The sequence below is a fragment of the Fonsecaea multimorphosa genome (genome assembly GCF_000836435.1).
Source record: "Fonsecaea multimorphosa CBS 102226 unplaced genomic scaffold supercont1.1, whole genome shotgun sequence".
Classification (NCBI taxonomy): Eukaryota; Fungi; Ascomycota; class Eurotiomycetes; order Chaetothyriales; family Herpotrichiellaceae; genus Fonsecaea; species Fonsecaea multimorphosa.
The window spans coordinates 134,903-162,847 of record NW_015971635.1 but is presented as its reverse complement, the minus strand read 5'-3'; the positions used below and the strand labels follow the sequence as shown (position 1 = coordinate 162,847).

Genomic DNA, 27,945 nt, shown 5'->3' with positions numbered 1-27,945 from the left:
TGAATGGCCCCGATCTGAAGACGAAGATCGTATGGACAGACCTAATGCCAGCTATTCGAGAACATATCTCACGCGAGAGAACTATCGCGGCCCAACGCTGCTGCGATCTATCCGAGGAGAAGAGTCTCAGAAACAACTATCAAGTCCAATCATGAAAACCGACGTGCGGGAAGATGAGAGTCTCATCTACGCGCCACCTGATTCCAGTTCTTCAGATGAGGATGACGACCTGCCCCGCAAACCTGCCCTGAGCTCGCCCAGACAGTCCAAAGGAAAGACTCTGAAGCCCTCCAGTCCATCCACGAAACGTACTGCGAACACAGCTGCCTCGACCAGACCGAAACGGCGGAAACTCAAAGATGAACCTGCTCTTGACGCGCTCCAAGCCCTTGAAAGTTCGACTCTTGGCGACCCTTTCCCCGGTTGGACCTCGTCGGGTTCGCAGAAGAGAAAGCCTTCCAAGAATTATGCCAATCGCAAATTCTTTCAAAAGTTGGAGCCCATCGAGAGCATGAGCGAGCCAGTTACAAAAGGAAACGGGTTTGTATCTTATGCCGAAGTGGAAGAGCATGAAAAGAAGCCCTCCAAGACAACATTCATACACGTTGCCGAGGTGCCTGCTCTAGATGTTGCGAAGGAAAACACCAACTCAGGTCAGAAAATGACTATTCCAAGTCTTCCCACTGAGACTTCGGAACCCAAAAGAACGGAAATCCAAATACCAGAGTTGCCAGACTTTTCGTCCTCGGGCGGCACAGACAACCTCGTCTCTTTTGACGCGGATTCGCCTCGAGCGGAAGGCCGTAGAAGGTCGGGGTCAACGTCCTCTCTGTCTTCCGTGGACGACATGTTTCTACTCCTGCACAACGAAGAGTTCAAAGAAGAAGCCGAACTGGCAACAGCTCGAGTGCATTGCCCGGTCTGCCAAAAACCGGTCCGAGACACCATTTCGGTATTTGTTCCGGACAACCTTCGCACTATGCCTTTTCAACAACAGCAAAAGTTTTGTTCTCAACACCGACTCGCGGATGCACGAGGGCAATGGGAAGAAAGAGGTTATCCCAGGCTGGATTGGGAGCAGCTGGAAACTCTCCGCATACCGCGGAAAACCCAAGAGCTGAAGCGGGTGATCAGTCGACAAAGATCCAGTTACTACCTGGACGAGCTTGACTCGAAGATCAAAGCGGCCAAGGGCAATCGCAGGGCCATCCGGAATTATCTCAATGAGGGATTGATTGACATTGCTAAACCGGGTTATTATGGGCCCAAAGGTGCCCGAATCATGGTGCATGCAATTACGGAATCACTCTCAAGCACTCTCAACAAGGCACTACAATCGGACTCGGCGCTGCGAGCTACGGGCGTGGGCGCATATGTGAGTGCTGTATTGGTGCCCGAGTTGACCTTGCAGCTCGTAATGGAAGATATGAACCTGCCAACAGGCAAAGAAGGCAGGAAGGTGTTGGACGAGAGTACTGATATCGGAGTCCTGTTGAATCCGGACGACGACCATGTGGAACGGGAACAAGAACATGATGGGGAGAATGACTGAGGAGACGTTTGAAATATTGAAAGGTGTTGGTGTTGAACTTGAGTGAAACAATGAGCATTGCAAATACCAGGGTTTAAGGCGGACAGTGTAATAATGATGATTGTTGTTGTGGCGGAATCAGTCTCCTGCATGACATGTATAGCGAGAATGACAGGCATCCGAGCAGAGATGCGAGTGATATCCATTTATCCATGCTTGTTTCACGCATGCGAAGCGGATTTTGTTCTCGCCGTCCACCTTGTAGGTCATTACTACCTCGCCAGCGTCATACGAATCTGCATTGTCTGCCATTGTCCCCATGGCTACCTACCTACCTAGGTACTTACTATACAGAAGACGATGGATACCTCTGTATGCCACTCACTGCTACGTTCTGATACCTTTCTCCAGCCCTCGAAAGGGGCTTACGTATCCCCATCCTCGTATGTAATGCTTTACCGAGTAGGTAATACACATGTATCTCTCCCGAACAGGCAAATGGGGCTTGCGCCCGTGCGCGGCCACGGCAGCCGTCAACCCCCGTCTGCTTATTCATTGCATGCCCACCACCACCACCCACCGTAACCCAGGAGTCCAGCACCTGGGGGGGAGGCACGCGGTTGTTAGTTAAATATCAAAAGCCCATCGCCATTAGTTGTTGGACCCGTGCCTGAAACAAACAACAATTCTCTCCTCGTCCTGCTTCTCTTTCCCGGTCTGGTTTTTATTGTTGCTACAACCGAGTACTACTTACTACTCGTCGTCTCGTCGACTGAAGAAGGTCCACATCTCGGTGTCGACATTGACAATTGCCATTGCCGTCGACGTTGACCTTGGAGGCTGGTTTGGAGCTTCTCGCATCTTCTTCCCACTCCCTTGTACGGCCGCCGGGGCCGCCGGACACTTTGCTCTGCATGCACGGGACCGAGTTCGTGCAAAGGAATGTTTTGATTACCCGTTTACAAGGGGGAAAACCGATTCTCTTCGGGACTGTCCTCATTGGATTTCTTCGGAGAAAAGGGGGGAGCAAAGCAGAAAGGAAGAAGAAGAGAGGAAGTTAGGAAGGAAGTGAGCGGAGGGACGGAAAACCGCTGAGCCTGGTGTTGTCGAGAGACACAATTCGGTCGTAGACACGGAGCCACTGGCGGTGATCGAATCGACGAGCGGGCGAAATCCGAAGCTGGCGGCCGAGTTCCAGATTCCCATCTCCAAGAAGCACCTGTACCGCGTCTTTCACGAAAACCCAAAAAGTCTTTGGAGGCAGCTGGATCGAAGCAGCACCAAGGGCCTATGACTGATTCACTCCACTCAACACAACAACAGCAACAACAATACACCCAGCCCACCACGGAGGAACGACCGTTCAAGGCCGCTCTCTCACCTATTCCCTCCCCAACCTTCCGCCCCTGCCGCACCGTCCCCGACCGCTTCCCTTCCACCATCACCTACGAAATGTCCACCACCGCCACGAGGCCGACGATCAACCCGAGCCCTCTAGCTCGCAGGCGACGCGGCGGCTCATTGAGCGCCCCCTTTGCCGGTCGCTTGGGCGGCAACCAGGAATTCACCGTCGACCGTTCCGATCCCAAGAATGAGGAGTTGCTGAAAAAGGTGCCCGACGCGGCGCCGAATTTGACACTGCAGGAGAGCTTCGATCTTCGAGGTTTTCGGGAGGTGGAGCTGTGGAAGGCGGCTTTGATCGAGTTTGTTGGTGAGCATTTTCTGCGCCAGTCCATTGCGAGAGGAGGCGATGTTGGTTGGGATAATGCTGACAACACCTCGGGGTTGCAGGCACCTTGATCTTCGCATGGGCCTCAGCTTGGAACAGTCTCTCACCAGATACGCCTCCACCGGCACCCTCAGAGACGGCCGGCCCCTTCAGCCGTTCATATTTCCTAGGCCCCCTCGTCGCCGCCCCTATAAATGCAATCCTCCTCGCACTATTAATCTTCTCCTTCGGTGCCATTTCCGGAGCCCATTTCAACCCGCTGATCACGATCGGCACATTTTTTGCCAGATTAACCACCTTTCCCCGTCTGGTGATGTACGTGGCGGCGCAGACCTCGGCTGCTGCGCTTGCCGGCCTGCTGTTGAGAGCGTCGGCGAATACCAGAGACTTCAAGGTTGGAGGATGTTATCTCTTCGAAGATATGGGGACTCCTGTGTCGAGTGCTTTCACCATCGAGGTCGTCGCTGACTTGCTCCTGCTTGTGCTCGCCTTCGGAGTTGGTCTAGATCCCCGTCAGCGCGAGATTTTTGGCCCTGCGCTGGGCCCAATCTTTGTTGGGCTGGCCGTGGGAAGTATGGCGTTGTGTACGGCATTCAGTCTGCCCGCGTACGGCGGCGCTAGCCTGAACCCAGCAAGGTGCTTTGGTGTATTCGTGGGCAGTCGCTTCCCAGGCTGGCATTGGGTGCACTGGGTAGCGCCTCTTGTGGCCAGTGCTTTTCATGGTGTTGTATACTTCCTTGTCCCGCCTGGTGAGCCAAACAGGGCACACGCCCACAAGATTGGCAGAGCTACTCACAAAACTGAGCCGCAGAGCCAGGAGGATGGAAAGGAGAGCGTGTAAAAACTTTTGGGCAGGCTTCTGATTTCGCAGGTCTGAGATAATCGTAATGGGAGAGTGTTATTTGGCGAAGGTTGATGACGGTGTCAAGCACCCATCATGACTCTTCTCTTGGGTGCCTTTTTCTTCCCACCCCCTTTGACATATTGGACAGCCTTGTGACTGCGTTCCTCTAACCCAGCGTCCTCGCCTCTGTGACCTTCTATCCAACAGTTGGTACAGTAGAGATCTCCGTCACAGCCAATGCACTGGAGCGTAGCGTCATCGCTGCATATAATACACCAAGTGTCAATTTCCTCGTCGGTAAAACCGATCTTGGGTTTCGATGCAGCAGACGATGACTTGGTAGATTTCATGCCAGTGGGGACTGACGGCAGTGACAAGCCTGCAAAGCGAGAGGCTAGGTCGTCATCTTCATTTGACTGTCCTGTGGAGATCTCTGGATCTGGCAGTTTTGAAGGAGTAGTAGGCAGGTCGAGAGTAGAAACATCCCGTCCAGAACTGGGGCTTGCTTGCCCCGACTTGCTTGGTGCGATACCGTCTTCATCCTTTGGCAAACTCTCGCTTTCTTCCTCTGTTTCTGCAGTTTCAAGTTTGGCCTCGTCTAGAAACCTTGCCAACAGTTCATCCGCCTCCTGGTCCAAGGTATATTTCGACTTGTTGCCTACCGCGGTGACTGGACTCTCTTCTGTTTCTGGTCCCGGTTGAAACACTGAGACATCAATTGGCGGGAGTTTTGCAGAAGTATGATCCTCTCCTGTATCTTGAGCCTGATCTTCTCGTGATCGTTCACTTTCTGTGTGTGAGGCATCTGCCAGCGCTGAATTTGCAGTCCGCAGCAGATCTGCAACCTGTTGTTCTTCACTCTGTGTGACTTCCCACGCATCTGAAGGCCCTAAGTCTGCCAGAAGTTCTTCCACTGTTTTCTCATCTTCAGATTTTTCGGCTGGAATAGCGGGGTCCTTGGGTTGAGACGAGGAAGGACTACCCCCGAGCGATTTCCATCTCGTGAGAAGGTCGGAATGGAGGGCGCGATCAGGGCTAGGGTCAAGTGAAATAGGAGTTCCCTTCCCCAGAGGTGTCTGAAAGCTAAGAAGTATCAGCTCAAAGTCTCCAAGGCTTGAGAAGTCATTCAAGTCACTTTGTCTGTTCAAAGGACACGGCCGACGTTTTCAGCGCATTAAGCCGCGCCAGTAGGTCTCTGTCTGCATTTGACCTTGACTCATCCGACATCACGGCTGTATTTGTTGTACAATACAATGCTCATCGTGTTGACAGCCGTTAGGGCACAAGACGATCAAGAAGCTTGGTCACAAGCGTCAACATTCACTTTTTGCGCGAGTGGTCAACTACGCGTGACGTAGTCAAGTTGCGCTTTAGACAACCATCCGTAGCACGTTGCACGATCTGTTATCAAAGAGTGCCTAAGAGTGCCATTGCACTTTGAAATGCCTCAAGCACCTTTGCATCTGAGAACAATGTAAGCAGGGCATTATATCATGAGCAAGTGTGACTCACGATGGGCTTGCTTCTGGGCCAACAGTTTTTCTGAATTCTGTGCAAGAGCAATCCGTGTTCGAAGTCTGCATCAATGGTTAGACTACGTCTCAGCACAGGACAAGCATGTTGAAATACCTCTTGATGGCCCTCTCTGACTCATATTCATTTGATACTTGCATATACAGCAAAAGTTGCTGTAATTGGTTAGCCTTCCTGGGTGCCCAAGAGAACTAGGCGCATACCATAGAGCGGGCACTGAATTCATCCATGATCTCCCTCTCGGTAGTAATACAAGGCTGTATCTCCCTACTATATCGTGCTTCGAGATCGTCCCAGTCCATTGCATCCAAGTCGACAGAGGTATCTCTCTCGTTCAGTGCTCGCTCGAAGTTTTGGAATTCGAGCTCCAGCTGCTGTTGATAATCGTGAATTTCTTTGACAAGACTATTGCGTGGGGTCATCAGAGCAGGAGCTGCAACAGACTCTCTGGCGATGGGCTGAACCAGGGGTTTCCCATCGGCTTGAAATGAGCTTTGGTGCTCAAAAGGATTGTTCCGAGGCTGAGGTGCTTGAGACTCGGGCATTGCTGGAAGCGTGGAAGATCTCTGGAACCTTGTGCTTGTAGGACTCGACATCGGGGTATCAGCCGGCTGATAGATCTCGTCGTTTGTACGTTTTCGGGCCACGCTGCCTTGTCTGGACCTGGACCTGTCCGGTAGTGGTGAGGAGAGGACTGCCGTGGCTGCCGCCGTATGTAATTCTGGAGGAGGCGTTTGCTTCCCCTCGTTCGTAGTCGGAGTATGAATAGCACCAGTCTCAGTTCGATTCACTGCGTCCATCTTGGCTAAATTGACTGCACACCAAAACTAAAAACGTCAATGAACTTTCGACGACGTTGAACAGACCAAGACAGACCTCGCTGCCCTTTTCGCTTTGTCCATCTTCGCTTAAACTTCGGCACAACGCGTCAACTGACACTTATTCTTCTTTGGTGTTAGCGTTCCTCGCCAAATCACGTGCAGAGACAACTTTCTCCTACGTCATGCCGCAGCTCAGACGGGTTGGGCCTAGCCTGAGCCTCATATCACTTCGAGACAGGTCAGTCGTGCCTATTCCCGTTCCCGTGCTCCTCTTCGACAATCTGATGGCGCCTTGATGACAATGTCAGCGCTGTCGCGATAATCGTGCTGGACGCACCCTATTCACGGGACAAACTCATTCTAACATCATGATTGCAGATTTCTTGCCAGCGAAACCCCGCCACCGCCGAAATCGCTGGATGCGGAGGTTAAAGACAACGAGACCACTGAACATGAAATCGAGATCCCCTTGACTGCCCCCGACTCTTCTGCCGACTCTAGTTACGTCAAGGTAGAAACCGTCAAGATGGATTGTCCTGTCTGTCACAAACACCTCACGGAAAGCACAGGCGTCAACTGCGCAAACTGTGTGAACAACCTGCTCTACAACTGCCGCTTTGACCTCGCCAGAGTCCTGCTCCAGAAAGAGTCCCTAGGAAAGAAAGTAGAAGCCATTGTCGGTCCAGAACCTGAGAAGCCTCTCGATGAAGAAACGGCGAGACTCAGGAAGGCTTGGCAAAGACAGCAGGAAAAGATCGAAGAACAGCGGGCCAAGGAGCAAGAAGAAGATATGCGGCGCGAACTCGTCCTCAGGCAGAAGGAACTGCAAGAGAAGAAAGACCATGCGCAGGCTTTGAGAAAGAACCTGGAGGAACGAAGAGCCAATCTCGCCGCCGCAAAGCAAGCCCAGGCCAAGAATCACAAGAAGAAGCTGGAGGAGCTCAAAGAGAACGGTGAGAAGCTGAAGGCACAATATGACGCCCTTCACGAGAAGATCGTCGACACCCGCGCCATTCTCTGCCGCGAAGCTGCCAGTCTGTTGAGGCTTTATCACTCTAGAAAGAAGACCAAAGCCGGTACAATCAAGGATCGCCACTATGTTGCTGGTCTCTTATTGCCAGACTTGAAAGAGATCAACAGTGAGTCCTCCAGCACGCCGTCCTTATCCCCCGCTAACTAGTTATATAGATATGCGTTGCACTGAACTCACTGCGGCACTTGGGAATGTCGCTCGACTCGTTTTCCTCTGCTCCTTTTATCTTGGTATCAGACTCCCCGCAGAAATCACTCTGCCTCACCGAGACTACCCACTCGCAACTATCAACACTCCGCTCACCTCGTACCTCGGACAGCGCATCACCTTTCCCGGCAGTGGATCGAGTCTCTCTGCGCCCGGCAGTCCCACCGCATCTCGAATGGATCTTAGCTCATCCCCCAAACCTCGTCCACTTTACATCGGCTCTGATGATTACAATGAATCTGTCGCTCAGTTTGCCAAAAAGGAACCTCTGGCATTCAGCTACTTCATCGAAGGCGTCTCCCTCTTGGCTTGGGATGTCGCGTGGCTTTCTCGCACTCAAGGCTTCGTTGCAGGCACCGACACGTGGGAGGATGTCTGTGACATGGGTCGCAACTTGTTCCAGATGATCTTAGCTCCTGCGCAATCTAGCGCAGTGACTCGAGTGCTCGCCCAACGCAACACTCACAACCGTCACCGCCGGTCCCAGAGCACGTCGTCCCCAGTCATCGAAGACAAGGACAACACGTTCCCAGCACGTCTTGGCTCATACTCCCACAACTCAGCTCACACATTCCTTGGGTCTGCTGCTGCGGCTGGAGATAATCCATCCCGCCACTGGCGTCTCAGCCGATATTCCATGATCTCTGACCCCTTGAAGAAGCATCTCCTCACAGAAATGAACAATGCTGAATGGGAATTGTTGGATCAACAGGAATGGAACGATGGTGGGGAGAAGATGGATGAAGCCGTCTTCATCAAGACGAGGCCAATGGACGGGAAGGAATATGATGATGCGAGAAGCATCATGGCGCCCGGTGCAGAGGAGGATGCCGCCCGGGCCAAGGGCAAGAGTGGCTGGACCAAACTCAAGAACAGGGAGAAGGAATAGAGAGGGCGGCGTTTGTGGACATGAATAACGAACAATGATGCATTTGCTTGGAGCTAGGGGGCATGCTTTGCCCAGCACGAGGCTGGGAAAATTGGCGTTGGGGGCTGTCTCTGGTTCGATAGAGAACGAGCGCACCATGCGCATGCGGTGCTGGTTGTAGGCAGGATAACGAGCACGAATGATACCCCAATTTTCAAAGTCAGCGATGTTCGTTGTCTCCAGTGACCTCTCAATGCAGGGAAACTCCTCCTCTCAAAGGGATCCAAGATAGAGCGACGGGCGACAGGACAGTATTGTGCAATGGCCCCTTGAACGGGAACAGTGGCGTGCTCTACCTCCATCCACATCAGGGGCGAGTGTCCAGACAAGGCTGGAGGCGGAATGTCGGCACGGACCCCGTCCACGAGGCTGAGGAATGCACATGGCACCCAGGAACAGACCGCAGCAAACAGGCTCGTCTGTCGACCCGGTCTCGTCTTGTTTTTCATCCCTCTTTGTTCGTTCACAGTCATGGCATCCAATGGCGTCTAGCTGTTTGCACAATGTCCGCCGAGGAGTGTCTGGATGGTCCTTTGTTCTCACAGCCGGACCATTTGACTGGGATCTTTGTCGTGCTGCCTCACCCTCTTTCTCTCTCTCAACCCTCTCCCCAGCCATCTGCTCATTCCCAGTCCTAAGTCACTGGTAGCTGTCGCCCAGACCATCCTTAGGCCCCGTGATCCGTGCTCGCTGCCGCCAAGTGCCAGCCTTCGCCCATTCACAGCCGAGCGCAAGCAAAAGGCTCTGCAAACAGTAAGTGAATCAGACGGCAACGCACGAGTGACAGTGCTGTTTGCGCATTACTCATTATCGCCCTCAAACAACTGAAGCACACCTTTTCCCGTCATTTTTCTTCTCCACTCTTTCAGTGAACTTTTTCCTCGCGACACCATACTCGAGACACGAAACAACAGCGGCAATTCGATAGCTTTGTGGACGGAAAGATTATCAATATATTGAACCAAGACCTCCTTTTGAGACCTATCGACCCGTAAGACACAACATCGCTCTTCCGCGGCCAGCTAGTGTCTTTTTCAAAACATTCAAGATGAAGCGCGGCTGTAGCGTTAGCGCACTACTACTCGCAGTTGCGAGCACAGTTCTGGCGCAAGACAACAATTGCTACGAAGATGCTGGTAACTGGTACTGCAACTCGGTCCAGGCGATCTCATATTCGAATTTCGGCACCCCGGGTCAGTACCAAAAAGTGTCGTACATGGGATCGAATGGCGAATGTGATTTCGTGGGACAGAGTTACCAAGGAGGCATGGCGCCCATGGACGAAGAGGTAAGATACAACTAAGTATCCTGTTTGGCGAAAGGGATCCTTGACTTACATCTGGTATTTGATAGGTGTCATGGCACTTCCGTGGGCCAATTCAGCTGAAGCAATTCGCGTTCTACACTCCTGGCTCCGGTAACACGAAGCGATCGCTTCATCCCAACCCGCATCAGCGCCCATACCCCCACAAACACCTCCACAGTCAGAAGAGTCATGGTGCCAGTGAATCCGGTGGTGGAGAATATACGAAGAATAAGCGCGGTGTCGGAGACTGGGTCACAGCGACGATTGACGGACAGGTCGTGTCGTGGATCAACTCGTACGCAGGGCCTGGCGCTGCAGCTGCAACGTCTGCTCCTGGAGACAGTGGTGACAATGACCAGAGAGAGGCATCTGGGTCAGCAAGTTCTGCAGACAGCGCCCCTTCACCTGAAGCGAGTATGAATGCAGGCTCGGGTCAGTGGGGAAGGCAGGCTTATTACAATGCTGGACAAGGTGTTGCCGATGGGCTTGTCTTCCTGAACCATCACGGCGGTGAGGGATCGGGCGTGTTCGACACGTGAGTTGTGTTCTCCAGTCCCTTCGTTTGATGTCCCCCGATACTGATAATTTTTACAGCGTTTGGGGAATGTCGTTGTCGTATGCCTCAGCGGATAATAGTGCAGGCTCTCCGTCTCCAGTGACTTTGGCAGATACCTTGGTCCCAGACAACAGTGAGTTTGTCATTATGAGCGACCAGTCATGCTCAGATGGCGGATGCGGAACTGTCCGGGAGGGAACGGTTGCCTACCGTAAGTTCATTGCCTGCTCGGTGCGATGTTGCATCTAACCAAATCAACAGATGGCTTTGATGGTGCTTCCAAGCTCTTTCTGCTTGAGTTCGGCATGCCCTTGTCCGGCAACACAGGGTTCAATGGGGACATGCCCGCAGCATGGATCTTGAATGCTCAAATCCCCCGGACTGTTCAGTACGGAAACTGCTCCTGCTGGAGTTCCGGTTGCGGCGAGTTCGATGTCTTTGAGGTTCTCGACTCTGGCGATCAGAAGTGCAAGTCTACCTGGCACGGGCTGAATGCCCTAGGCGACTCGAATTGGTTCCAACGGCCGATCAGCGGGACGACGAAAGTTGCAGTGGTGTTTGATGGGACTTCAAGCACTGTGTGTATTGTGATATTGCCCGACGACACGAGCTTTGACACGAGTATCTCGGAGGCGACTGTAGCTGGATTTGTCAACTCGATCCAAGCCGATCTGAACATTCAGGCTGCTTTGGCCAGTTGAGATCGTGAGAGCTTCAGAGAACAGCACACGCACGCCCTGGATATGTCGTTAACGCGAGCGAGTATGGTTAGTTAGGTGTCTGTTGGCCTTACTTACTTTAAGGTACCTGCTTTCTCCATCGGCAGGCAATGATCGGTACGAGATCTCCTGGTCATGGTAGCCCTAGCCTTAAACCAAGGAGACCTAGATATCTCAGAGCAGCATTGTATATACGGGGAGAATGTAACTTCCAAGTCCAGCAGAAAGGACGGGTTTGCCTTGATGGTACTACACTCTAGGATGAGGAGGACAATCACGGACGTGCAAGATGAGTTGACAATTTGTATTTTGCGTCTCCTCCTCTACCGAATATGGCGGAGCATCAAGCGCTGTTCCCGCACTTCACAATTTGGTCGAACTACAATGCTTACAAGATGTTTCTTGTTCATCCTCGCGTCTGCCATTCCATTTGCCAATACGTGGACCCTTATGTTCTCGCTGACAGGAGAGAGTGACTCCAAACAAGACTGTCTCCTGCGGAATGCAACTCGCCGCTAAGCACGTCCCCACTGGTCATCCCACCATTTCCTAATCAGCGTCTGGGTCGAGTCATTGTAGCGCTCTTCAAAATGCTCTGACCGTCAACCAAATACAGGGATGCGCGTCGAGTCGGCTAGACAGATGTTGACTATTGGCCGCAGAAACTTCCGTTGAGGCCTCCTGACACATTGCCCAGCGCGTCTGTGGGATCTGTGGCCCAGAGCTCGGAAGGAACAGCTGCAACTTCCTCCTGCCCTCGTCCACAAAATCATATGATAGTATGGCCTTGCTGTGGCCACGGCCCCCTTTCCGTGTCGGACCGGCCAGCCGTCGTCGCTTTTAGGACAATTCAAGCTGGATATAGGTATCACACGCAACCGACGGGGCCTTGACCAAGCGATGGACGTTCCGGTGGAATGTCGACTCCTCTCCAGTCAAAGCGTTCTGCAGGTAAGTCGACGAGCCTTTCCTATGTCTCTATCTCTTCTCCACGTGGGGTACAGCTCCCGGCCCACGCAATACTCCACTTACCGCCCGGGACGTGGAGCAAGTCGACATGCTGGAAAGCATTCCGACGGAGTGGAAGGTGACCATCCAGGGCCGGAGATGAGACTCGGCATAAGCTCTCGATCAAACCTCGAGTCCCCATTTGTCCACGCCAATATCTAAGAGACTTTCATATGTCCGAGTTGTCACGACAATACATGAAGCAACATGACTCACCCATCATCGAGTCCATGATGCCAAGATCGGGAGCGCAGCCGGTCTCCAATATCAGCTCGGCGTAGCAACGGCCGAAGCAGGACTACATCCCGGCGGAGCCTGGTCTTTGGGTTCCACAGAGCCTTCCTACCCCGCAACCTTCCACCAACGCCACCGTCGTTTGGGGGATTCTGGAGACAATCTACCAGGGCAGACGTTGAGTTCAGTTTCTCATTCGACAACGACAAGCAAGCCAAGCAATACAAGCCAATTTCTGAACACGAGATGCAACAGCGGAATTCCGTCCTTGATCAAACAGCCACCAGGCTCGGACGTCATTGCCTTCCCTGGACTGGCAGGGTCCACCATCATACTTATCATCATATGCTCGAAGTGGTTTGCGAGACCAAGAAGCGATGGAGAAGATCATTGCCACTGGTCTCTTTATTCTAAGGTCATTTCCTCTCCCTTTTCATCCTTCAAATCGTCCCTTTCGTCGCGTTTTGCCTGCACAGACCCTATTTCACGGGCAACCTTCAAAGCAATAGCACGCGACCAGGTCTTATTGTCGCAGAAATCGGGCTATTGACCAGAAATATGGCAGATAACATCGACAACAAGGGGATATCGGCACATAATGAAATCGAAAGCCTGAACCTGCCTCCTACTTCACACAAGTTCAGGTTTTCTGAGAAGTCCAAACACCAGAATGGTGATGTCGCGCTGAAGCTTTTCGCCAATGCAGACGATCTGCATGTTCCGATTGATGAGGCAGAAGAAAAGAAACTCATCCGCAAAGTCGACTTCTTGATTCTTCCTCTGATCGCTGTCAATTATGCCTTCTTCTACATCGACAAGACGACTCTGTCCTATGCCGCTATATTCGGTATCCGCGACGACCTTCACCTGCATGGAACCCAGTACAGTTGGCTCAGCAGTAAGTTTGTATCGATACGCATCGGCGCAATTGTTTGCTGAGGAACTTCAGGTCTTTTCTATTTTGGCTTCCTGGCATGGGCGTTTCCCACCAACTTCTTGATGCAAAGACTCCCGCTGGGCAAATACCTGGGTTTCAAGTAAGTCAACCCATCTTCTCGTTCCGTGCTGTCTCCTTCCGCCAAGTCTGACACGGAGCAGTATATTCATGTGGGGATTCTTCCTCATGCTACAGGCTGCTTGCAACAGCTTCGCCACACTTGGTGTCCTGAGAGCCCTCGCCGGCGCAGCTGAAGCATGCTCAGACCCCTCTTTCATGCTCATTACCTGCATGTGGTATACCCGACGGGAGCAGCCATTGCGCATTGGACTATGGTACACAGCAAATGGTCTCGGGATCGCACTCGGTGGCCTTCTCGGCTACGCCATTGGTCACATCAGAGGAGCGTTGGCATCATGGAGGTACGAGTTCATCATCATTGGTACGCTCTGCTGCACGTGGGGAATCGTCATTGCAATCTTCATGCCCGATAGCCCCGTCACGGCCAAATTCTTGAACGATCGCGAGAAGAGAATTGCCGTTGAGCGGCTGATGGGTAATCAAACTGGGGTGGAATGCAAGATTCTAAAGGTTAGCAAGAAAAGTCCTTGTCACACTTTGAGGCTCTCGGGCTAATGTGATTTCCTGGGAACAGCCCTACCAAATCTGGGAGGCCTTCACAGATATCAAACTATACCTGTTCTTCATCCTGGGCGTCGTTGGAAACATACCAAATGGAGGTATTTCGAACTTTGGCACTCTCATTATCAAAGGTGAATCCTCTAGCTTCCTGATACCACAACTGAAAGCTGACACGTTGTACAGGCTTTGGATTTTCAACGCTGGTTACCACGCTAATGCAGATTCCCTATGGTGTCTTCATCATCCTGTCGATCTTGACGTGTATGTCTGCCATAGAATGCCTCCTTTCCAGTCGACCCTTTTCCGTGATGCCGAGGCCTTACTTCAACCCGTTCTCAAAATCTTCACTGACTCAATCGCCTTCCTTCGCAGGTGTCTTCCTGAACAACCGCTTCCCCAACAACAACCGCTGCAAATTCATCCTGCTATTCCTGTGCCCCAACATCGCCGGCGCTTTTGGATTGTGCTTTGTCAACGAGAAACACCACGTCGGCCGCTACTTCTGCTACCTACTCACGGGCCCTTACAACGCGGCCTTTGTGATGATTCTGTCCCTCCAGATCGCGAATACCGCGGGCCATACCAAGGTATGTACCTATATTGTCTGAAATAGAGCGATATTATGTTCCCCCCACCCTCCCTCGAGCAACGAATAATCCCGATTTTTCCCTTTACCTCTCTATTGAATTTGGACTGCTTGGCTAACCGTAACGGCAAACAAATTGCAGAAAGTCGTCACCAACGCTGTCCTGTTCTTGGGGTATTGTACCGGAAAGTGAGTCCCACCTTCATCTGAGAAGAGAAAGATATTTAGGGCCGGCCGGGTTTAATTCTGCGCTCAACTCCCGCTCTCACGCTATTGAGCAAAAACATTAGCTAAAACTATACTTTGTTTTCGACAGCATCGCCGGCCCGTTCTTCTACAAGACAGATCAAGCGCCCGGATACACGCTGGGCATTTGGAGCATGATCGTCAGGTATGTATGCCATGCACACGGACCCGCACGCCACTCCCTCATTCAATTCCTTCCCAACCCTCCGGCTCCCGAGATAACTAACTAACATATGACGCAATTTTGATATGTCGATAGCCATCTCCTCGAAGTCTGCGTCATCATCACCTTCTGGATGCTGATGAAGTACGAAAACGCCCGCCGCGACAAGATCCAGGGCCACCAGGAACGCGACCTCGACGCCACGGCGTTCGGAGACCTGACGGACCGGGAGAATTTGAACTTTCGGTACATCTACTGAGATGGGATGGTTGGGTTGGTAGGAGAAATGTATGCTGGCAAGCAGGCAGGCAAGTAAGTGGACAAAGGAGCAAGAAATTGATTACATGATCACTGTTCAGCAAGCTGGTCCGACTAAAGAACAACCTTTGTGAGGCGGATAGAAGCTACATCAATGATAAGATTATTCCCAATACATCTTGACACTTCTGTGTGGCACAATCCACATGACGTGTACCTCATGATAGATTCCTTTCCCTCTCAAAACCGGAACCCCCAACACCAATGAAATCGAAAGAGCTGCGCTACTTTCTCTGAGACGGGCCCCCTCGGATTGCAAGTGGCTTAGTGCCGGCCTTTCCCTCTTTCAGCGGAATTTTGCCCACAGAGGTCTTGTGCACAGGAGGCTGGGGCGATTTGATTTCGGAGTTGGTTTTGAGAACATTGGTTGCGGGGACATCGCGAGTCTCGTTCCAGTGAACCGTCAAGCAGCGGTTGAGTATCCTCTCGACCAAGCTGGAAAAATACGCCGTTGTATAAGGCATTTCTCTCTCCCCAAGCTCCTCGTTGTAGAGACTGGAGCTGTATGTGGGGGATTTCGCTGCCTTTGCCAATTAGTCGACGAAGACCTTGCAAAGTGTGAGATACTCGTCCGCTGAGTTGCATTTAACCTGAGAAAATTCGGGTATCAGTTAGCTTGACTCGTTGGATTCAGGATCGATCCATCATACCGGGAGAATGTAAAACAACAGCTTCGTCTCGACAGACCGCAAGCTCCGAACCTGTTGACGCTCCGCCTCAGCTGTTAGCCTGTCCACGCCTGCTTGGATTGAAGGCGGCTGTCGCTGAGTCGACACCATTTTGCGGAAAGTGTTGATAAATGCTACAACAGGTTCCGGTGCGGTTTCTCGCGCGGTTTCTTTCGAGCCCTTCTGGGACAGAAATGGCGGTGGCTGTCCAACTGCTGATTCACGAGCAGAATCAGGCATCACACAACATTCTCCAACAAAAGAACGCATGTCTTGCAGCTTGTCCAAGAGATCGCTGGCAGATGGCCGCTTCGCCTCCTCACGCTCGAATTCCTGAAGAAGCAAGTTGAGGAGTGCACGCTGTTCCTTTGCCTTTGATCGAGCAAGGAGGTCCCTCAACCAAAGTTCAACCCTCCTGTGATCTTCACTGAAATTGAAACGCCAGCCGTCCTCGGCTCTGCACCATGTACGAAGCTCAGTCCTGCCACCACCGAAAAGCTCCGAAGCCATTTCGATAAAACAGCAGATCAGGGACCAAACGTCCTGCGACCGGCCACGGCGAGCACCTTTGATGACCTCGGGTGCTTGGTATAACCAAGCTCCAAAGGACTGGCCCTTGGACGGGCTTGTGCCGGGAAAAGAGTGTGCTATGCCGAAGTCCGTAATGACGACGTTCTCTCCATGCACCAAGATATTGTCCAGCTTGATGTCCTTGTGCTTGATTCGGTGGCCATGGATGTATTTGAGTCCTGCTGAAAGGCAGCCAAACCATCGCTGCATCACCAGCCGATCTCTCACTGTGAGGGGCCTAACCACGAATTGCTCAAGAGAGCAATCGGCCAGGGGAGACAGAAGCAGATGGCCTTCGTTGGCAGGATGGATGTAATGGCCACGCATCTGTATAACATGCCAGTGCGGATCGCGCCGCAGCTTCTCGAGACATTCGATCTCTTTACTGTATGCCTTATGGTTATCTTCTATTGAAAGCCAGATCGTCTTGCGGGCGAGCCATTGCGTGCGAAATTTGACCTTCTGGACTGACCCACTGTGTCCACGCGCGATGTGCTCTCCTTTCGCTTCGACCGCGTCTATCGCCTTTTGGGCGGAAATTTCGCCTTGGAGTAATGATGCGTCGAGACCTTGTATGATCTCAGGGACCTTGTTGAGGTCGAGGTCTTCAGAGTCTCGTTCCTCTGAATCATGACCCTTCAAGTTTCGAGCCGGGCGTTTTTCGTGATCCGAAGGTTCCAGTTGGCTGCATGAACGATCCATCACGACTAAAGATCAGGCTTCGTAAAGAAAAGAGGGACAGTGCTTAGAATGAGAGGGAGGGTTCTCCTGAAAACGCATTCAGCAGATGTATTCAACGCTGGCGTGTGGTATACCCTCGTCGGAGGGTATTCCCAACCCACGCTTCGGATTGGGGGCATTGATGAAGTCGAGACACCGCAATGTAAGCGCCTCGAGCGAGACTGCGCGCCCGTCATGCCCTCCACTCGTGCTCGGTCATCATTGACCGCCATTCTGTGTGAGGACTTGAGTGACGTGGACGAGCCGGGACGAGGAAGCCAGGCACGGCAACAGCAGCTTCAGTTCGAGAGAGGTGGGCAAAGACGGGAGGCGCCGATGGCTCCAGACGGCAGAGGTTGCCTACTAGAACAGCTGGCAGGACCAGAGTGGTGACTTCGAGATGCCTTGTTCAGGAAAACCATAAATATTGCCTTTTTCACCGAGAGTGCGGGAGAGTGAGCGGTCATTGAGGTGCCACGCAGGCACAGGTCAAGGCACAGGTCAAGCCTTACGAGCGCAGCCAAGCATGTGCATCAGGCTGACAGCAAGCAGGGTATCTACAGATAGGTAGGTACCTGGTATGTAGGTACATATGCACAGTCCCTTAACTCTGCCCATCGCTCAGCCTGCCCTACTATGTACCTGCCGTCTGGTCTCGCACGTAAATCTCTACATCTTCAGTTACCAGGTATGCGCCTGGGCGCTGCATCCAGTTCGCTGCCTTGAAATACACCTCGCTTACAGTCTCATGGGATATATGCCCAACCAAGTGGCTGCATCATCTGGACTGATCATGTCTATCGTGTCCATCATGTCGCACGACTTTACTGTCCTGGCATCAGTCACGCGTCTTTGGACAATCATTCTGAGAGCCAGCAGGTATTTCCGCGAGCCTTGGATGCAAGGCAGCCTGAAGCGGAAGAAACAGCAGTGATTGTGCGACATGGCCAAACCCCGTCACAAGACCAAGGCTCAAATCTCAAATTTCCGCACAGGATGTAAGGCTGACCGATTTTCCATTCGCATTGACGTTGGTCTCCGCTGCCCTCCGACTTGTCGAATTCCTGTCGCAGGAATTGTTGGGGTATCAGAGCAGAAAGAAGGTGAGAGAAAGAACGACGAGGCTGAGTTGCGAACAGCTCTCCTTCTCGGCTTTCCCTAATCATCCCTTAACGGCTTCGTTGCATCTCAGTCTGATGTCTCTCCTTCTCGCCTTTCCCCAATCATTCCCTTACGGCGTCCTTGCATCTCAGTCTGATGTCTCTCCTTCTCGCCTTTCCCCAACCATTCCCTGACGGCTTCGTTGCATTTCAGTCTGATGTCTCTCCTTTCTTGAGGAATTACCATTGATGAGAACCCTTCTCGGTGTCTTCCATTGAATTGGAGAACCTCCCCAGCTCCAAGCTCCAAGCTCCAAGCTCCAAACCCCAACGAAGCCCAGACTTTTCTACCGAGGAACATCTTCTTCCACGCCATGATCGATTAACGTTATAACGTGTCATTTGACGCGCCTCGCTTATGAGATTTCCCCACTTCCCCAGCTCCCGCGCTCCCAAAACTCCAGCCAGCGAGCCCGGGTGAGTGGAGGGGTAGAATGCCAGGAATATGGTGCTGGGCCAGCGGCCCGAGGTTGAAGTTGAGAGGCCACCAAGGCGACTCATCGAGTCGGCGTGGAGGTAGCCGGGGCTGCTGGAAGTGGATAGCCGTCTAGTGCTCTTCCATTATAACGTTACCCCCTGTCGCAATCATCGTCACCACCCTCTCGGTCGTTCTACCATAAAGCGGAGGAGCAGCGTTGGCTATCAAGGGAGCGCTTGTCGCCAGAGCCTAAGCTCCTTGCACAATGGCAGGCTTACCCAATCGTCCCTCTGACTTTGATGCCTCGCATACTGAGAAGGAGAGCATTCCAAATGGCGTCCCCAACGGCGCCAGCAGCTCCCTCACCAATGGGCAACCCACCGACAACATCCACAATATCACCACCGATGTTTTGATCGTGGGTGGCGGGTTTGGGGGCATCTACGGGTTGTACCAGTTCCGCAAAATGGGGTTGCGGGTGAAGCTCTTTGAAGCCGGTTCTGATTTTGGCGGTACCTGGTATTGGAACCGATATCCTGGGGCACGTGTGGACAGCGAGACGCCTTACTACAGCCTCTCCATCCCCGAGGTCTACAAGAACTGGCATTTCACAGAGCGCTTTCCAGGTCATCAGGAGCTTAGGCGCTACTTCAAACACATCGACAAGACCCTGGACCTTAGCAAAGACGCATACTTCAACACCGTGGTCGTCGAAGCAAAGTTCTCAACAGACACTGACGAATGGCACGTCCGCACCGACGATGGCGGCCTCGCAAAGGCCAAATACCTCGTGTTGGCCACGGGGTCTTCGTACAAGAAGCATTACCCAGACTTCAAAAACATGGATAAGTTCAAGGGCCGCCTCATCCACTCGGCCCTGTATCCCGACGAGGGCATCGACGTGACGGGCAAAAAGGTCGGCGTGATCGGGTCCGGAGCGACAGGCGTGCAAATCGTGCAGGAGCTCGCGCGCGAGGACTGTCAGTTGACCGCGTTCGTCCGCACCCCGAACCTGGCGCAGCCGATGCAGCAACGAAAACTCACAAAGGAAGAACAAGATAACGCAAAGTCTTTCTACCAGGCTTACCTCCAGGCGGCGAAGCAATGTCTCAGTGGCTTCCCTTACAACCCGGCGACCAAGACCTTCTTCGAAGCCACGCCCGAGGAACGGCTCGAGTATTGGGAGGAGTTGTGGCAACGGGGCGGGTTCAGCTTCCTAATCTCCAACTACCGCGAGTTCCTGACCAATAAGGACGTGAACCGGGAGATGTACCAATTCTGGGCGAAGAAGGTGCGGGCACGGATAAAGGACCCGTTCAAACGGGACGTGATGGCGCCGCTAGACCAGGGCCACTGGTTCGGCACGAAACGGCCTTCCCTGGAACAGGACTACTACGAGATGATTGACCGCGACAACGTAACGGTGGTGGACCTCAAGGCCACGCCGATCGTCGAGTTCACCGAGACGGGAATCCAGACCAGCGACAAGCTGCACGAGTTCGACATCGTCATCCTCGCCACGGGCTACGACTCGGTGACGGGCAGTTTGTTAGATATTGGCCTGATCGGCACCGACGGTGTCCCCCTCAATGAGAAGTGGAAGACCGGCACGTACACTTATCTCGGCCTGACCATCAACAAGATGCCCAACATGTTCATGGTTTATTCGCCGCAGGCGCCGACGAGTCTGTCCAACGGACCGCCCATCATCGAGATGCAGATCGACTGGATCTGCGAGGCGATCAGGAAGATGAAGGAGGAGGGGATCCGGTATGTCGATGCGAAGGAGGAGGCGGCCGAGAAGTGGCGCGACGACATCCAGAAGATGAATGAGAAGACCCTGTATCCGGAGACGGATAGTTGGTACATGTGAGTGCAATCTGTTTCCTGTCCTCCCTCCGCAAACTCCCTCTGCGCGACTGGCACCGCGCCTCCAAAATCTCCAGTTCGACCCTTGTGAAAGGGGCGAGGTCTTCCAGTCTTACAGAGGCACTCCATACGCCAATGCAACATTTCATACGCGGCGTTTTGATTCTCTATGGTTTCTGACTTGTGTTTTACTTTACTGACCCTACTAAATCCTCGCCACACAGGGGCGCCAACATCCCCGGAAAACCTCGCGAACAACTCATCTACCTCGCTGGCCTGGACGTGTACAACAAGTCGACGAAAGAAGCGCTGAAGACTTGGGACGGGTTCGACGTGGTGAAGAAATAGGGCTCTCTCTGCAGGTGCGTGCGAGTGAGCGAGGGAGCGAACGAAAATATTGAAACCGTGACTGCGCAACACCGAGAGAGAGGGTGTAGATGGTGAGGCCTTCCGGAAGAAAGCAAACGTGTTGGAATGAGAATAAAACAGGGGCGGATCTCCTCTGGGAGTGGAGGAGGCGCACTTGAGTATAAATAGCAAACGGAATCGATCGACCCACTCCAAGACCCGCAACCAGAATTATTATTATTACTGTAGTAATTATATTGTTCCGGGATTCTAGTGTGTCTAGTAAGTAGCCCACCCTGCGCCCAATCCATTTTGCCTCTATGAAAGGGTATATACAAGTCCAAAAAGGAACAGCACCGTCAGGGAAGCGTGGCCAGGGGCCAGGGGGGCCAGGAACCCGTATCTGGAGGTGGTTCATCATGCATACAAAGCCTTGCTGGTGCGGCGGATCTGGTGGCCCCCCCCCAAGTCGTTGAGATTGTTGGATGGCTCATCGAGGTATGGCATGATGAAAAGCCTCGAGATGCGTCGTCACCTCGTGCCGTCCCTGACCCAGCCAGCAGAGCCATCAGTCGCCCGAGGAGAAATAAACTTTTTCCCTTTGTCTCTACCTTCACCTCACATGCCCATTCCCATTCAACTGCTTATCCCCCTCAGAGTCACCCACGTCCAGACCAAACTCCTTCCTCAGAGCGTTTCCAAACCGACCGATCGCCTCGACTATCTTGTCCGCGGGCGCGGCCGCGAACGTCGTGCGGCAGAACAACTGTGTATCCGTGCCGCGCTGGGCACGGAACCAGGATCCCTTTGCGATGAGGACGTTCTGGTCCGCGGCGGCGAGGAAGACGGCGTCTTCGATTTCCAGCAGTGTGGCATAATCAACTCGCCCCTCGGCGTTGCGTCGCGATTGATAGAGCGGGTGTTTCGTAATGTCGACGTTGATCCAATGAAACATGCCCGCCTTGGGCGGTGTCCAAGTACATATCCTCCGGGGCAGATGTTGTTCGCACGCGTTGACGATAATGTCCCGGCGGCGCGTGTACTCCGCGCGGATGAACATGAGCCACTCCAAAAACCCGCGATGGCCCCAGTTCTCCTCGAGCAGGTTGTACAAGTGGATCATGGCGAAGCCCGCCGGGTTCTGCGCGCTGACTTCATTGTGTCGCATCAGTCGCTCAATCACCTGCGCGGATCCCGTCACCCACCCGCACCGACTGCCCGGGGCGATAATCTTGGAAAATGAATCAAGCCGCAAAACGCGCCCGGAGGTGTCGAGCGAGAGGAACGAAGGCACGAGATTCTTGAGGAAATCCGCCACGGGGACCGGTTGGAATGGTTTGGGCACGCGGTGTGTGTGGCCCGAGACAAAGGGTTCCATCTGCAAAAAGTAGTACGGCTCGTCTTCGACGATATACAGGTCGTGTTTCTCGGCCACGGCGTAGATTTGTTTCCTCCGCTCCAGCGACTGTGTGGAGGCGGTCGGATTCTGTCCCGTCGGCACGGTATAGACGAGAAACGGCTTTGGTGCCCTTCTCGCATTTTCATCCCAGGCAGATAAAACGTGGTCCAGATCATCGGGCAGCATTCCGTCCGCGTCCATCTTGATCCCCAGCATTTTACACCCCAACGGAGCCACCGTTTCAATGGCACTGCTGAACGTGTACTCCTCGGTGATGACGTAGTGCCCTCTCTCGGTAAACATCCGGAACGCCATTTCCAACGCGGAGGTGCTGCCGGTCGTCATGCAGACGTCCCAATCCGAGTATGGAGGGTTGTGGACGATCTCCGTGTGTTCGGTGAGGAAGCGCACGAGGGCTCCCGGACCCATCGACTGGCCGTAATTGAGGGCAATCGAGAGATCGAGGAGGGATTTCCCCTGGCGAGCGTCGTGCTTGCCGGTCGAAAAGACCTGGCCTGACTCGTGTGTCTCAGCTTCCGAGAATTCAGGCGACACGGGCACTTTGGCGCTGAGCTCCTCAAAGGGGAAATAGTCACTAGACGTTTGATCAGCACGGAGTACTCGGTAGACGTACAAGATAACCAACGAATACCACTCACCTCGAAGGCAGTCCGCCGCAGAGGCTGATGGTCTCGGGCCGAAAATACTTCATAGCACCCTTCAACGAGGAAGCTTGTCGGGCCTTGCTCTCGGTCGAGAGACGGTGATCCCACCGGTTGGCCGCCGGTTTTCGGAAGCACCCTTTACTTTTGAACATATCCGCACTCGAAAAGGCAGCCACTGTCGTGGGCGGAGGTCCTGTCTTCTGGCGATGTGGCAGGACATGGTCGACGGTAAAGACTGAATGTGTTTCGCCATTGGCGAGGACAGGGTCGTCCACCACGAAGGTCGAAGTGTCTGTGACCGCCTCGGGTTCAGCATGAGGAGCCATAGTGATATTCTTTCTGGTCCAGATGTCCCTTTTGATCTCCTGGATGTACAAATGAGTGAGACTCGAAGATCGGGTGCTGTTCACCGACAATTGGCGAGATGGACTGGTTTATGGGCACAAATAACGAGAGACTGTGCAAACGATAGAGCAGGAGTAGTGATCCTGTGACGTTCCAGTTATTTCCGTATTACATACGACGAATACAGGGAGTGGATGGAGGAGAACGATATTAGGTAAATGAAAGGGGGTGGGACCCGACGAAGCCCAGCTTTTATTGCCTGGCTGGAACAAGGGATGGCCAGTCGTGCCAGTTTGAGGAAATGTGCGCTTGGACCTGCTTAGCACCGGCCCGTTTGCGTGAAGTCCAGAGATGGCCAATCACAACACCGCGCGTACCGGCCAGCTTGTCCTTCCGCGCCACGTGACCATCCATTTTAGGAAATGAATTTCTCCGGCGCCCTTCCGCTTTCGACATTCCGCCCTATTGTCATTCAAGGGCGCACTCGTGCATATAACGGGTACATGGAAAAGAACTATAGTCACAGTGGCAAGGCTAGCTCATGTACTAGTAGTGTTGATAAGGCACTTTGCTGTCTCACTATTGGCCACCGTTGGTCGATCATCCTCGGGCGTAGTATTGCCTGGAAACCCTCCTCGATAGGGTCAGTTCCTAACAGGGCATCTCTCGCGCCTGTGATGATGGTACTGCACTTGGACTCTCGAACATGATTCATTCATTCGCTCCTGTCAATATCTTTATGCAACCCGATCTGTCGTCCCCTCATCGCTCCTTCCCTTCTGGTTACCCGTCCCCGGCCCGCGTCAGGTTTCCCCATCGCGGTCAGTCTTGATTAAGCTCAGAAGCATTATCTGTTCTTCCATGGTCAGACAGCCCTCCCCCCTTTTCTTACAAATCCTTCCATGCTCGGCACCTGTTCTCATGTACATTGACGTGTTTAGTAACGAATAGACCTCCGCTTCTTCATCCTTCTTCGCCGTCCCCATCCATCTCACCCGACCGTGACGGACTATCTGGCCGTGCCCGAGGGATAGGCAGATAGTACACTCCTGTCCGCTGTTGGGCCTCGGCCCTCTTGACCTGCGCGGACGTACTCTCTCGCCGACTCAGAAATTGTCGCCGGCGATGCCATTGTGGCCGGCGGACACGGCGCTGGGATAACCGTACGGGCCGGTCGCGTCGTGGTCGTTTGCATTCATCCCGTGTCCCTGATTCAATAGTTCGGTGGCATTGTCGGGTTGCCCGCCTGGGTAGCCGGGGGGAGCGGCCGAGGCATTGCTCTGGACATTGCCGGCCCCGACGCCACCGCCATACCCGCCACTGCTGGTAGGTCTGTTCTGGTTCTCGCCCCTTGTGGATTGGGTCTCATCCCAATCAGTTCAATTGTTCAGAAAGATTTCCTCGTCAAGCTGACAAAGGAGAGGGAGATTCGGACGAGGGGGACATGACACAAAACTTACTTCGCGATACTTGGACAGATAGATTTTGAGTGCTTCTGCATAATTCTCGAAGCCCAACGAAGTCATGGCGAACAGGATATCTTCCCCGTTGACAGTCTTGCGCTTCTCCTGTTGACACTTTTCGGACGCTGTGCAACGTTAGCCAAAGCTTCCCGCCACGGTGGGAAAGCGGGCAATGATATAAGTAGACGGGCGCAGTTGACATACCTTCGCTGGTGATGAATGAGATAAACTCGCTCACACATTCTTGCATGCATTCTTTCGCCTCTTTGGCAATTTTGGCATTGTCGGGCAAGGCAGTCTTCATGATTCGGGCCACTGGTGCGAAATTTCGTATGTTAGCATCTGACATTGCTGACATGGAGGAAGACGACGACGACGTTGATCGACCGCCATGGTGCTTGGAGCAGGGTGGCAATGGTTTGGCTTCACGCTCAGATGAACTGGAAGGCATATTGGGGAACTTGTTTTGTCCAGTGAGACGTTGACAGCGATCTCTGAGTGGTCCAGATGCCGCACCAGTCAGCGCTGAGGAGAGCTGAGACGCAAATCATGGCGTGAGGAGGAGAGAAGCAGCAACGAATGAGACGGTGCTGGCTAAAGAGCAGCTGCAGCGTCGCACATTCGGATTCGCACAGAGCCCAAGAGCAGCGTTGCTGGCGCCCGCAAGGATGCATAGCTTGTTACGCAAGGGTCGAACAAATCAAATGCCAACGCTTCAAGACTGCGCTTCTGGTAACACCGTCCCCCCTCTCCAGTGGGAAAATTGCGTGTATGAACTCCAAAAGATCAAGATAAAAAGGAGGATTTGCACCAACCATTGGCAATGGGAAGCCATCGGTCCTGTTCCTTGACTTCAAAGTCCAAACCGGCACCTTGAGCACCTTCTTGTTCGCGATCCATGGGATCCTGCTCTTCACCAGAATGTGCGTTCTGTTCAACATCGGGTTCCTTGGGTGGGGAGTCCGACATGATGTAGTCCTGTACACTGAAGGATAGCCGCAGCGGCCGAATTGCAAGGCGAAGATTGTCTGGCTGGCGGTGATGACCACGTCACACTGGGGCGACACCAATGCAGAATGTCTAATGCTGGCCTGCGTCACTTCCGGCGCAAGAGGTCAGACGATCCCTTCTCCTGCTCTGTTTGTGCCCAAAATGATTCCCAGTCGGCACGCTTCCCAGGGCTGACGGGGAACCGGGGGGGCTTTAGGAATGGGGTATGCGTTGTCGCGCAGGCGGATCGTCAAATCGAGACTGGGAGCTTTCGGAAGAAGAGTTGAATGGCTGTGGCGGGATATGAGGCGGTCTACCACGGGCACGCACGAATGACGAACTTCGAAGGGCAGGAGTGTCTAGTCGCAGCTGAAGCGAGACCCGATCGCAGGGACTTTGGAGACCCAGCCAGCAGGATCGTGATGCAAGGCGATGTGATGCGACACGCGAGAATGCGCCGCGCGGTGGCTGCGCAACGATGCTATGCGACTGCTGTGCCGTATGGTCTGCGCGACTCGAGGGCCGGGACGGACAGCTGCAGATGAGACGCTTGGGTCGCCGGTTGCTGCAGGTCTAGAACGGTGGTCAGTCTACCGGTCAATCCGCTGGGATGGGGGCTCATTAGCGATACTAGCATTGGCAGACTAGTATCGAGATTTCAGGACGAACGTCTAATGGACCAGAAAGGGTAGAATCAGAACGAGACGTACAATGTATGCAATGCGCGAAGCAAGGCGGGAGAAGACAGGTGGAGGAACGAATGAGTGTTGATGTTTTGCCGATGAGAGCGGGCGACGATTGGAGGAAGGCGGATAGCTGTGAGAAGTAAGGATGGAAGGATCCTATAGTAGAATAGTCAAGGGGACGCGCTGCAGGTGCCAACACGACAAGAGGATGGACAAGGTTGAAAGGACGATGGATAGTTGGTGGATGAAAGAAAAGTCGATGATGGTTGGATGGATTCTTGGTTGGGATAGACAAGATGGTTGAAGGTGGAGAGGCCGGCCGGAAGGAGGAGCATCACAAGCCAGCATCACAGCCAGCAGCATTTGGTGGGGGGAAGAAAGTAACGGAGAGGGGGAGATGCCCGGCAAAAGCAGGAAGGGGGGGAGGCAAAACAACATGGTTCGGTTGCTAAAGGGCTAGGAGTGGGCTGTCACCAGGCTACCAGGCTAGCCAGTCACCCAGTGCCAGTGGACTTGATGAGTGTTTACCTAGGTAGGTAGCTAGGTAGGGTACCTTAGTGATGGGGTTGCTTCTTGGGCGCCTGTGCTACACACCTTAACTGTGGTGATGTGTCCCCAGAGGCCATCACTTTAAGCCCAGCCTACCTAGCTAACCCCAGCCTAGGGTACTACTCGCAAGCATGTCCCCCCAGGTTCATCCTCAGCCTAGAGACACGATACTACTCACTCGGTCCTCTGCTCCTCTCCCTCACTCCTCATCTCAGTCTCTCACCACCATTTGCTCTCGCTTAGACTGCATGACATCTCTCGCCTCGCATCTGCAAGCCATCAGCTTCATCTGAACCGTCCCTTTGGTACGCTTTCAACTGACGATGGATTGCCTCTCCTGCCTTCATCTTCGACAAATCCATTTTCAGTCCCATGCTCAAGCCACACCGGACGCCTTGACAACCATCAACAAATTGCTACCCGAGCTGTCACCGCCTTGCATCACTATTCTTGACTCGGCATCTGTCGACTACTTGGTTATTCCCTGACCCATAGGCTATAGCCCACCGTTTGCGCCAAATTAAGACGGTAGGCACATCACACCCGAACTTTCAGTCATTCACGGCTTTCCCGGGAGACCCGAAGTCGCGGTGAAGCCACCGCCATCTCCTCTCTTGCGCCCTTGCAAAAATACTCCTAGGACCGCAGTAATCTCGTTTCCCAGTCGTATCCGAGCCTGTGAACCTGGTTCATTATCATGAGGCCGTCAAAGATGAGGAGCATTGGCGTCTGCTTCATTTCCCATGAAGTGTGA

The 27,945-nt window shown here is 53.2% G+C and overlaps 11 protein-coding genes across 11 annotated transcripts; 6 read left to right on the top strand and 5 right to left on the bottom strand.

Moving 5' to 3' along the window:
• Positions 1-31: 31 nt before the first annotated feature.
• On the top strand, positions 32-1,552 carry Z520_00062 (uncharacterized protein; the record flags this gene model as incomplete). Its single annotated transcript, XM_016770583.1, has 1 exon — positions 32-1,552. One exon carries the CDS (start codon positions 32-34, stop codon positions 1,550-1,552), a length of 1,521 nt encoding a protein of 506 aa, XP_016637493.1.
• A 1,431-nt stretch (positions 1,553-2,983) lies between these two features.
• Z520_00061 (uncharacterized protein) lies at positions 2,984-4,101 on the top strand (the record flags this gene model as incomplete). The annotated part of the gene is made up of 2 exons (XM_016770582.1): positions 2,984-3,242; positions 3,323-4,101. 2 exons carry the CDS (start codon positions 2,984-2,986, stop codon positions 4,099-4,101), a joined length of 1,038 nt encoding a protein of 345 aa, XP_016637492.1.
• An 83-nt stretch (positions 4,102-4,184) lies between these two features.
• Z520_00060 (uncharacterized protein) lies at positions 4,185-5,331 on the bottom strand (the record flags this gene model as incomplete). Its single annotated transcript, XM_016770581.1, has 2 exons — positions 4,185-5,187; positions 5,240-5,331. 2 exons carry the CDS (start codon positions 5,329-5,331, stop codon positions 4,185-4,187), a joined length of 1,095 nt encoding a protein of 364 aa, XP_016637491.1.
• A 180-nt stretch (positions 5,332-5,511) lies between these two features.
• Z520_00059 (uncharacterized protein) lies at positions 5,512-6,437 on the bottom strand (the record flags this gene model as incomplete). The annotated part of the gene is made up of 4 exons (XM_016770580.1): positions 5,512-5,567; positions 5,617-5,681; positions 5,734-5,792; positions 5,841-6,437. The coding sequence occupies 4 exons, from the start codon at positions 6,435-6,437 to the stop codon at positions 5,512-5,514; spliced, it is 777 nt and encodes a 258-aa protein (XP_016637490.1).
• Positions 6,438-6,640: 203 nt separating this feature from the next.
• Z520_00058 (uncharacterized protein) lies at positions 6,641-8,587 on the top strand (the record flags this gene model as incomplete). The annotated part of the gene is made up of 3 exons (XM_016770579.1): positions 6,641-6,696; positions 6,837-7,597; positions 7,647-8,587. 3 exons carry the CDS (start codon positions 6,641-6,643, stop codon positions 8,585-8,587), a joined length of 1,758 nt encoding a protein of 585 aa, XP_016637489.1.
• A 1,087-nt stretch (positions 8,588-9,674) lies between these two features.
• On the top strand, positions 9,675-11,189 carry Z520_00057 (uncharacterized protein; the record flags this gene model as incomplete). The annotated part of the gene is made up of 5 exons (XM_016770578.1): positions 9,675-9,914; positions 9,980-10,109; positions 10,149-10,467; positions 10,527-10,699; positions 10,750-11,189. The coding sequence occupies 5 exons, from the start codon at positions 9,675-9,677 to the stop codon at positions 11,187-11,189; spliced, it is 1,302 nt and encodes a 433-aa protein (XP_016637488.1).
• Positions 11,190-13,007: 1,818 nt separating this feature from the next.
• Z520_00056 (uncharacterized protein) lies at positions 13,008-15,282 on the top strand (the record flags this gene model as incomplete). The annotated part of the gene is made up of 9 exons (XM_016770577.1): positions 13,008-13,347; positions 13,399-13,486; positions 13,548-13,977; positions 14,042-14,159; positions 14,212-14,289; positions 14,401-14,615; positions 14,757-14,803; positions 14,931-15,005; positions 15,120-15,282. The coding sequence occupies 9 exons, from the start codon at positions 13,008-13,010 to the stop codon at positions 15,280-15,282; spliced, it is 1,554 nt and encodes a 517-aa protein (XP_016637487.1).
• A 592-nt stretch (positions 15,283-15,874) lies between these two features.
• Z520_00055 (uncharacterized protein) lies at positions 15,875-17,281 on the bottom strand (the record flags this gene model as incomplete). The annotated part of the gene is made up of 2 exons (XM_016770576.1): positions 15,875-15,931; positions 15,992-17,281. 2 exons carry the CDS (start codon positions 17,279-17,281, stop codon positions 15,875-15,877), a joined length of 1,347 nt encoding a protein of 448 aa, XP_016637486.1.
• Positions 17,282-19,142: 1,861 nt separating this feature from the next.
• Positions 19,143-21,094, top strand: Z520_00054 (uncharacterized protein; the record flags this gene model as incomplete). The annotated part of the gene is made up of 2 exons (XM_016770575.1): positions 19,143-20,746; positions 20,971-21,094. 2 exons carry the CDS (start codon positions 19,143-19,145, stop codon positions 21,092-21,094), a joined length of 1,728 nt encoding a protein of 575 aa, XP_016637485.1.
• Positions 21,095-21,707: 613 nt separating this feature from the next.
• Z520_00053 (uncharacterized protein) lies at positions 21,708-23,484 on the bottom strand (the record flags this gene model as incomplete). The annotated part of the gene is made up of 2 exons (XM_016770574.1): positions 21,708-23,088; positions 23,153-23,484. 2 exons carry the CDS (start codon positions 23,482-23,484, stop codon positions 21,708-21,710), a joined length of 1,713 nt encoding a protein of 570 aa, XP_016637484.1.
• A 1,125-nt stretch (positions 23,485-24,609) lies between these two features.
• Z520_00052 (nuclear transcription factor Y subunit beta) lies at positions 24,610-25,935 on the bottom strand (the record flags this gene model as incomplete). The annotated part of the gene is made up of 4 exons (XM_016770573.1): positions 24,610-24,867; positions 24,964-25,091; positions 25,171-25,281; positions 25,782-25,935. 4 exons carry the CDS (start codon positions 25,933-25,935, stop codon positions 24,610-24,612), a joined length of 651 nt encoding a protein of 216 aa, XP_016637483.1.
• Positions 25,936-27,945: the final 2,010 nt, after the last annotated feature.